Below are 9,786 nucleotides of genomic sequence, written 5' to 3'. Positions count from 1 at the left end.
CCTCCTCCAAGCTCACGGGCTCCATCAGAGAGGGTTTGTCCACACCCCCAGGGCTCTCTCTTTACTGCTCATCCCACTCTGTAGCCCCGGTCAGGTTGCCCAGCTGTCCCCTGCTTGCCTTCCCTCTGGCTGGCACGCGCCTTGGGCCAGGTGCACGGTGAGCTCTATCCCTGTGAGTCCCGTGTAGCCCTCACACAAGTACTTTCACGTGGTTACTAGCAACACCCTCATTTTACAGACGAAGGAACTGAGGCTCACGGGGCATGCAGCATACCTGAAGCCACACACCAGTGGGTGGTCCCGGGCTGTCTGCATAAATATTTGTTGGACCAGAGCAGGCAGCTGAGGGCCTTGAATGCCCAGACCAGGATGCGGGACTCGCCCTCTTGAGTGTGGGCGTGGCTGAAGGCAGCAGTCCCTGGGGCTGCGGCTGCTGGTGGGGTCGTCACGGGTGCGCCGGGGAGGAGAATAGCCTTGAACAATCGAGACCGTGATGGGGCTGGGGGCGCAGGGCCCAAAGGCTGTGCGCAGGGCCCTGTGCTAGCACCTGCCACCCGTATTCCCTCCCTCTCTGCGTCTTTGTGCCGTGTCGTTTCCTTTCGCAGTAAACGTTCTTCTTCCGAGAAATTCCAAGGGGATCTCAGCCAAGCCGAGGGGGAAGGGATCGTGCCCACGCCTGGGGAGCGGGAGGAAGAGGTGGAGGGAGCGCCCGGGAACGGGCGGAGGGAGCCCGAGCCGGAGAGGGCGGGCGGGCGCGCGCTGGCGAGAGGGGCGCCGGCTGGCCAGGGGGGCCCAGGACGGCCCGGGACGGTGAGCCGGCGCTGGCCCTGAGCCCCAGACGCCCCGGTCCGAGCGTCTCCAGCCTCCCCCGCCCCCCGCGCGGCCCCCGCCCCGGCTCCGCCCCGCCCCTCGCGCGGGGTCCGTGTCTGCGGCTGCGTTCCCCGAAACACAAGGCTGCACCCGGGTTCCCGTCCACAGGGAGACCGAAGGGCACCTCTCTCCGCGCCGCCCGCGCTGCCCGGAGCCCCGGAGTCGCGACACCCCAGGGATGTGAGTGCGCCCCCCGACCTGAGGCCCGCGCTCCACGCTTAGATCCGCGGTGAGAGCTGAGGCTCGCACGGGGAGACGAGGGGAGGAGGCGAGGCGCCGGGTTCCCGCCCCCCGGCCTGGGGTGGGGTGGGGGCGAGGCGCTCGCCCTTCCCCCCATTGGCAGGTACTGTCCACTCGCATCTTGTCCTGCCCTTTCCTCTCCGGACGCACCTATCGCTCCCCAGGGATAAGACGCGCCTCCCGACCCACCCCCCTACCCACAGGTGCGGAGCGCGGGGTGCGGGCCTTTCGAGCTGTCACCCTGCCGGAGAGGGCAGACCTATTTTCCCCGGAGGGGATGCAGTGATGGTGGATGCTCTGGGGGATGGGCTGGGGGTGGGGCTTTGGGAGCTCCCGGACGACCCCCGGCCCTGGATTCCGGGGAGGAGGTGGCGTTAGGATGCCAGAAAAGGGGAGGGTCCTTCGAGCTGGGCCGGGGCTTGGTGTCCTGATCGAGGCTTCTCCCTGCCAGGCCTGTGCCCCAGACGACCCCAGCCTGCAGCCCCCGCGCCTTCCTGAGGCCCGCCTGGAGCATGTTGCCTGCAGCCATGAAGGGCCTCGGCCTGGTGCTGCTGGCCGCTCTGCTGTGCTCTGCCCCCGGTGAGTCTGGGGGCGGCTGGCGGGGGTAGGCCAGGTCGCCTGAGAGCCTGTACGAGGCAGCTCCGGAGAGAACCAGGTGTGGGGCGGCCATTCTCTGACGATGCCCAGTAGACCCACACCCCCTCCCGAACCCTGCGACCCCAGCCCAGCCCTCGCCTGTGTGGCCCCTGCTGGCGCTGCCCCCGCTCCAGCCACGCGGGCCTCTCCTGGCTCCCGGGCCGTGGTCCAGCGGCTGGTCCTGCACGGATGCTCCCGGCTTAGCGCCGGCTTGCTGCTGCTCCATCTCTTCTCAGAGCCCCACCTGGCCTCCCATCAAGTCCTGTTTGGTTCTTCCTCCACTGGAACCAACTGGATTCTGGGGGGATGTGTGTGAGGGGGTGCGGGAGGGCACCGTAGGTGTGATACTTGTGGCTATGTGTGCACGCACCGTGCATGTGTGTGGGGCCTGGGGGGGGGGTGCATGGGGGCTTCCGGAGTCCCAGTGGTGGCACCCTCACCCCACCCTGCCCAAAGGCACACAGGTCCTCCCAGCCTGTCCTCCGGGTGCTAGTTTGGCCTGGTCACTCCTGGTCAAGGAGCGCCCGGCCTCCTACAGCTGCATGGTCCTCCTAGGACACGCAGCAAGGCAGGCGGGGAGGAGGCAGGGGGCTGGCTTGCACCCCGGTTCCTCCGGCCATCCTCCTCTCTGTGCCCTGCCCAGCTCATGGCCTGTGGTGCCAGGACTGCACGCTGACCACCAACTCCAGTCATTGCACCCCGAAGCAGTGCCAGCCGTCAGACACGGTGTGTGCCAGTGTCCGGATCACAGATCCCAGTAGCAGTAAGTCAGGCTCCAGCCTGGGGTGGGGAGGGGTCGGCGGTGCCATCAGAGTCCCTCTGGCCTCGGACAAGAGCACGGGTCTGGGGGCAGGGCACTGCCCTGCTGTGTGACAGTCAGCAGGTGCCTGACCCTCTCTGGCCCTTCTGTGGCCCTTTTCATGTAGCTGGGGACAGCGTGGGTGGATTGAAGCCTCAGTTCTGTTGTTCTGGGGTCCTGAACTGACCTGGAGGGTCCCTGGCTTGGGTCCTGGGCACAAGGCAGAAAGGGCCCCGTGGGGCTCGAGTCCCAGGCTCCCCTCCCTGTTCCCCAGGCAGGAAGGATCATTCTGTGAACAAGATGTGTGCCTCGTCCTGTGACTTCGTGAAGCGGCACTTTTTCTCAGACTATCTGATGGGCTTCATTAACTCTGGGATCTTGAAAGTAGATGTGGACTGCTGTGAGAAGGATGTGTGCAACGGGGTGGCGCTGGCGGGGCGTGGCTCCTGGGCACTGGCTGCGGGGCTCCTGCTCAGCCTGGGGCCCACCCTCCTCTGGGCTGGGCCCTGAGGTCCCCTCCCTCCCGCAGAGCTTCTGAACTCGTCCCGCCAGACCTGAGCCTGTGGCTGACCCCTCCCCAGCCGGGCCTGGCTGAAGCTGGGGGCCGCCTTGGCCTGCTCCACAGCCTGTGGCCCCCGCCCCTCCCTGTCTCTCCACCAGCTCCAAGTCCCAGCCAGCAGCGCATCTCCAGGAATCGGGCGTCCAGCAGGAGGCTGGGACCCCGGGCCTCGGAGGGGGAACCAGGCTGTGCCAGGCCCCGCCCGACAGCGTGGCTGTGAGGGCATCCTCTACGGGGAGATAAAGTCACTTCTGAGTCCAGAGACCCGGGCCCGAGCCTGGGTGGGGATTTTGGGGGGGGGTGGGCTCCTGGCAGAGAAAGAGCAGGGGACGGGGGCAGGGAGGGCAGCGGTGGTCCCCTGGGGGCTGTGGTGTGCAGCTGCCAGGGGACCGTGGGCCTGGTAAAGTCTAGGAACAGCCTGAGGGGCGGTGAGAGTTGAGATGAGCAAAGTCACAGGGTGGGCCTGAGGGCAAGGCCTTGCGATGGTGTGTGCACACACCAGGGACGGGGCCATGCCCAGACTCACACCTTTGCCCGCAGAGGGCACACACCTCACCCACACCACGCTCTCACGTCACCATGTGCTCGTGCCCCCAGGTGCCCCACACGCCTCCACTGACACGTTCGTATCACAGCAGCCCCTGAACCGTTGTGCCCCAGCGCAGGCGGGTCCACACAGGCCCACGTGTGCGTGCGCACGGTGACATACAGACACGCCCGTGTGTAGATCTGCAGTGCTCTCTCCCCGCTGGGTGCTGATCAGCTCCCCTGAGAGCTGTCGGGGCCCCTTCAGGCTCACGCGCGGACCTCGAGGACCCGGACCCAGAAGCAGGCACGCCCCCACCTCCACCCTGAGCTGGGTGCCGCCGTGGGTAGGGTCTTGAAGGCCAGTCCCCTGACCAGGGAATGGGATGGCACAGATGGACTGGGTGCTTCCCGTGGGAGGAGGTGGACCTGAGGCTGCTGCTGCTTTTCCTGGCCCTTCCCGCTCCAGCAGTGGGCCCTCGGTTAGTCCCTGCACCCCTGAGTCCAGCCCAGCCTCCACACCCACTGGCCGCGGCTCGTCTTGTGGCCTAGGCTCACCACGGGACGCTCGGCGGCCACTCCAGGCTTTCTTGGCCAGTTCCTCTTCATCCCTCTGTGGCTGACCCAGCCCGAGGTCACTCCTGGGTCCTGGACTCCCTGGAATGAACAATAGTTCCTCTCAGAGCCGGCCTTGGCATTCCTCCCCGGGCTCCTCTTCTGGAGTGATGGAGAGGGGTCTGGAGGTCCTGGGCGAGTGAACCAGCGGGGAGAGTGGGGTCACTGGAGACTGGTATCAACTTCCTGCTGGTGGAAATGGCCGAGGGACTTGTCGGAGGGTCGTCTCCCACTCCGTTTTAAGTTTGCTCTGCTGCTCTGCGCTGTACCCCCCGACCCCGCCCAAACCTCAGTAAAGCGTGCTATCCACAGTGTGTGTCTGCTGCTTTTGGACTGTGGGGACCAGGCGCTGCTGGCGGGTGACCTGGAGGACCCGTGCAGAGAAACTCGGGGATGCGGAGGAGGCCGGGAGCCAGGAGATCTGGAGCAATGGGAGGCCTGGAGGTGCTGGGAGGATGTGGACAGGCCACCCCAGGGGCATGGGGTTCAAACCAACTTTTACGTCAGTCTTTGCTAAATTTGTTATTTGCGGGAAGTGTTTAAAACACAAAAAGGCGTGAAGTTCTCCCAGGTCTTTTAAGATACACGATTAGGATTGGACGGAGGGGCTTCCGGGGAGGGCAGCATGGCCCAGATATCCCGGCCTCGACACCTCAGCTCCCGTTTCCAAGCAGCCAGAGCTGAGTGTGTGCCCCGATCTTCGCGAGCTGTTGCAGAAGGATCGAAGCCCACAGTCCATGTGACGTGCTCGGCACCTGGGCACACACATAGCGCTGATAGGCCAGGGTGCCACGGCCTCCTTTTCTGCACCATTCATCAAGGACACTCTCCTGGGTCAGGGCGTCTAGACGGACCTTTCAGTGTCAGCTGCTGAGTATCTTTTGGACCAGGACTCATTCAGCTTCCCCTTGTCAGTGGGCGCAGGGGTCCCTTCAGTGGTTTTGGTCAGCAGTACTGCCATGACCGTCCTAGTCCTCATATCGTTTTGGGGTCAGGCAATTATTTGTCACATCAATTCTGAGACAGGGGCAGCTGAGCCAGAGAGGACATAGACTTAACAACGAAATAGGTGCTCAGAAAAGGCAGTGGCGCAGTGGTTAAGAATCTGCCTGCCAATGCAAGGGACACGGGTTCGAGCCCTGGTCTGGGAAGATCCCACATGCCGCGGAGCAACTAAACCCGTGAGCCACAACTACTGAGCTTGTGCTCTAGAGCCCGTGCTCCGCAACAAGAGAAGCCACTGCAGTAAAAAGCCCGTGCACTGCAATGAAGAGTAGCCCCCGCTCACCGCAACTAGAGAAAGCCCGTGCAGCAACAAAGACCCAACGCAGCCAAAAATAAATAAATAAAAAAAAAAAAAAAAAAAAAAAAGGCCGTGTCAAGTTGCAGTCACATCAGCTCCATCCAAATCACTCCCAGTGGGTGTTATTCAGCTTTAGGACTTTTTGCCAGTCTGGCCAGTAGAATCTTACTCAGAGAGCTACTTAAGAAGTGATTAATGAGGTTGGATGTCCCAAGTGTTTGGCAGCCACTTGTGTTTCTTCTGTGATTGTCCAATGGCATCCTTAGCCCATCCTTCTATTGTGGCGTTTGTCTTTCCTTATGATTTGCAAGACCCCTTTGTGTGTTACGGAAACAGTCTTTCCCATGGTGTATGTTTTGCAAATATTTCCTTGCATCTTTGTTTTTGGTGTGTCACTGTACATATGCATGTTCTCGAGCTTCATGTGGTCAAATCTAATTGTTCGTTTATGGTTTCTGGGTTTCAGGTCTTAGGAGAACGTCCTCCACTCTTATCTGAGGAAAATAGTCTCTGTATTTTCTTCTAATATTGTTACAGATTTGGCCACTACATTCAGGTATCCAGTCCACCTGGAGTTCATTATGTGGCAGAAGGCAGGGACCTCTTCCAAACATGTGGCCAGTTTTTCTCAATGCCATTTGTTAAACAACCCGTCTTTCCCTGGTGACTTAAGCACCACCTTGATAACAAGAGGCATTTCTACACATGTGTGTGTGTTTCAGGCCTGCCACCCTTGGGGACACCCTCCCCGCTTTGGGCCCCACCCAGCTGCTTGACTCCAGCCAAGTTTCAGCAGCTGATGAGGTGAGAGCCCGTCTTGCTCTTCGTTCAATTTTTAAAATTTTTTAAAAAATTATTTATTTATTTATTTATTTATGGCTGCGTTGGGTCTTTGTTGCCAGGCGCGGGCTTTCTCTAGTTGCGGCGAGTGAGGGCTACTCTTCATTGCGGTGCACAGGCTTCTCATTGCAGTGGCATCTCTTCTTGCGGAGCATGGGCTCTAGGCACGCGGGCTTCAGTAGTTGCAGCACACAGGCTCAGTAGTTGTGGCGCATGAGCTTAGTTGCTCTGCGGTATGTGGGATCCTCTGGGACCAGGGATCGAACTCGTGTCCCCTGCAATGGCAGGTGGATTCTCAACCACTGCGCCACCAGGGAAGCCCTGCTCTTCTTTTTAAAAGACTCTTGCCACTTCTCACAGCTTTTTCTTACCAATGAATTTTAGAACCCACTTGTCTAGTTCCAGAACAACACTCTCAGGGTTTTGACTGGACTTTCACTCATTTGGGTATGAAGTTGGGGAAGGAAGAGGTCTTCACTGTTGGAAGTCTTCCCACTCAGAAACTCCATGGATCTCACCATTTGTTTTGTCCCTCCATACAAGTTCATCATTTTCTTGTGTGTGGCTCTTGTATCTTCCTTGGTATATTTATTGCTAAGTAATCTATAGTTTCTGTGGTGTCGTAAGTGGGATTTGATCCCCTCCCCTTTTCATTTATGGTCATTTTTGGTGTGGTGAGCTGATGTTTTTCATTTTCTTTGTGACGTTCGTTCCAGAAGTACCTGCCCCCACTGGGGCCCCATTTCAGTAGGATGATGAGGGAAGGGGTTGAGCGGTCCATAGGGGCTCTCCGATGGTTGGCCTCCATGTTTCCAAAATCCTCAACCCCTTGTGCCATGGGCCTCTGAGACAGATGTCAAGATGGAGCAAGTCTAAGGAGAAGCCCTTCAAAACACTTCCAGATGCGGTGTTGGGGGAAACTCCCAAAGATGAAGAAGTGGTGCCCCTGGGCGGAGGGGCTTGGAAGGAGCGGAGGGTGGGGTGGGTCCCCGAGAGAAGCTCCTGAAGGGTGATGCCTCAGAGCGAGATGGGCGAGAGCGGCTGCAGGTGGGCCACAGACAGCCCCACGCCTGCCAGTTGGGCGAGTGGTGGGACTGAAGCCCGCAGACAAGGTGGGGGTGACTTGTGCAGCTGTGTGCCTTGGTGGGTACGTGAGGACCAGATGGGCTGAGGGGTATTGTAGCAGATGCATCTGCCACCCCTGACTAGACACAGCCCTGGGAAAGAAGACGTGGCCAAGACAGTTGAGTCTCCGCCAACTGGTAGAAGGGATCTCAAGAGAGAAATTGTTACAGAAAGATTAAAGTTATGCCCCTTGTTTGCCTGAGGTTGGGGCTGTGTTCACACACTCGAGTGTATCAGCAAGAGCCCCCTGAGTCCGAGGGGCTCAGAAGGGACTCTGTTGGGACAATGTGGGGAGCTGCTCCTGGTGGCAGAGCTGGCGGGCTGGGCATTGCCCCTCGCCCCTATGGCGCTCTCTGGGGGGTGTCACCTGGATGCATCTCCCTGGCAGAACCAAGGTCATACAGCGACACCCTAGGGGCCTGGAGGCTGCAGAATGAGGTTTCTGAATCCCAGAAAAGTGGGGTTCACAATGCAGGGACTGTCATCTTGGCGCAGAGGGTGTTGGGATGATTTGGGGCAGCCACGTACAGCACGGCAACTAGAGCAGCGAAGGCTACTCGTTTTCCAATGCGTATGTCCCTAAATTCTATTACCATCAGAATCTCTTAAATTTTCAAGGCATACTGTCAGATAATCTGCAAGTGAAGATCATTTTGACTGTGCTTTCCCAATATTTTTATTGCTTATTTAATTTTGGTTTCTATTGCTTTAGCTGGGACCTGCAAAGCATGGTTGAATAACGACAGTGATTCAGGGCCTCTGTGTTAATGGAAGGTCCTTCCTGTTGTACCTTGAATTGATGTTTGCTTTTGGATTTGAAAATCAGTCTTTATTCAGCTCAGATTCTTTTATTTATTCATATTTCAATTAGATTTTTTTATTAGGAATGGCTGATGAATTTAAAAGAAATACCCTTCACCATCTGTTGATGGAACCGCATGTTCCCTCATTTAATTAGTAGTTAATACAGTGGGTTCTCTCGCTCCATGTCCTGATGGTGCTTGTGACACAAACAAACCCCAGTAGGTCACGGTGTAGTGTTCTTTTAAACCACTGCCAGATTGAAATTGACAACATTTGCGTCGTGTGACAGTTGCATCAGATTCAGGATTGAGATTTGTCACTGGTTTGCCTTTGAACCTCTTTGTCGGAGGTGAGCTCAGGATTTTGGCAGCCTCACAGAACAGACAGGCCATTTCCCACCACCCACGCTCTGCAGCAGTCTGCTACTGGGGGTCTGTGGGGTTCGTCTTCTCCAGCGCCCCCTCGCTGGAGCTGGGGGGCCTCTGGCGCTGGCCCAGGGGAGTTGCAGGATGGCCGGTGCTCTGAGCCCCTCCCTCACTCCCTGCCTGCTGGGCCTGTCCCTCTCAGAGCATCTGTCCATCTCCTCCCCACTTGCACCTGACAGCAGTCTTATTATGCCCACTCGACACCTAGGAAGCAGACTTGGAAGAGGTAAGATGCTGACATACCAAAACCTTCACTGGATCCACAGGAAATGCCTGGATTCAGGTGTCTCTTCTGACACCTACTTGCTGTGTGATTTTGGCCAAGTTCTGCTTCCCCTCTGAGCCTGTTTCTGTGTCTGTGAGGTGGGGACACACCCAGCTCACACGGGGGTTGCACGTGGAGGAGGGGCTGAGCCTAGGAGCCAGGCCTATGGTCCCTTTTGTTCGGCTGGCAGAGCGCTAGGGGTGGAAGTGTGGGGACGTGGGAGGATGAGCACCGCCCTCAGTTCCCTCCTTGGGGCTTGAGACTTCCGCGACCCCTCCCCGGTTCCGTCCAAGCCCCTTCCAGACTTCAGGGCTCTAAGGCAAGGCCCTCCTGGTACACCTTCCCTGACGGCGTCTCCCCCACCCTCCCTCCTCGCCTGTTCTCCCAGTCCCCTGAGGATGCCCCTGATCCCGTTTCAATCTCGTCTCTCTCCCACCCCTCCTGCCCCCTGCCTGTGTCTCCTCCTCCTTCCTGGGGTCCCAGGGGACAGCTGGCAGTGCAGCCCCGCACACGGCAGGTGTTGGTAACTGTCAGTGAATAGCGCTGAGCTGGACAGAACCCCCAGCTCCTCCTGCTTCTTCATGCTCTACAGCAGAGACTTTTACGTGTGATGTTTCCAGGTACCTCCCACCTTCACCCCACAGCGCAAAGGTCCAAAGGTCCTTGAGTTTTAGGTAGCTGGTGGGAGGAGAGTGGTAACTCCCCCTCCCCCCGCCCCCCAGGCAGGTAAGGAAGCAAGGTAGGTGCAGGAAACCCCTCTCCAACCTGTGAGCTTCCCAG

The 9,786-nt window shown here is 58.8% G+C and overlaps 1 protein-coding gene across 3 annotated transcripts; it reads left to right on the top strand.

Annotated features, from left to right (window-relative positions):
- The first annotated feature begins 875 nt into the window (after positions 1 to 875).
- On the top strand, positions 876 to 4,541 carry LY6H (lymphocyte antigen 6 family member H). Of its 3 annotated transcripts, none has more exons than XM_082432829.1 (4): positions 876 to 1,099; positions 1,562 to 1,689; positions 2,390 to 2,509; positions 2,820 to 4,541. In XM_082432829.1, the coding sequence occupies exons 2-4, from the start codon at positions 1,623 to 1,625 to the stop codon at positions 3,053 to 3,055; spliced, it is 423 nt and encodes a 140-aa protein (XP_082288955.1). In that variant the 5' UTR covers positions 876 to 1,099; positions 1,562 to 1,622; the 3' UTR covers positions 3,056 to 4,541. The 3 variants fall into 3 exon arrangements, with proteins under 3 accessions (XP_082288955.1, XP_082288953.1, XP_082288954.1); XM_082432827.1 differs by having other exon boundaries at positions 969 to 1,050; XM_082432828.1 differs by lacking the exon at positions 876 to 1,099 and adding an exon at positions 1,144 to 1,398.
- The last annotated feature ends 5,245 nt before the right edge of the window (positions 4,542 to 9,786 follow it).

This window comes from Balaenoptera physalus (assembly GCF_965194825.1).
Source record: "Balaenoptera physalus genome assembly, chromosome: 17".
Classification (NCBI taxonomy): domain Eukaryota; kingdom Metazoa; phylum Chordata; class Mammalia; order Artiodactyla; family Balaenopteridae; genus Balaenoptera; species Balaenoptera physalus.
This window is presented reverse-complemented; position numbering and strand designations above follow the sequence as displayed.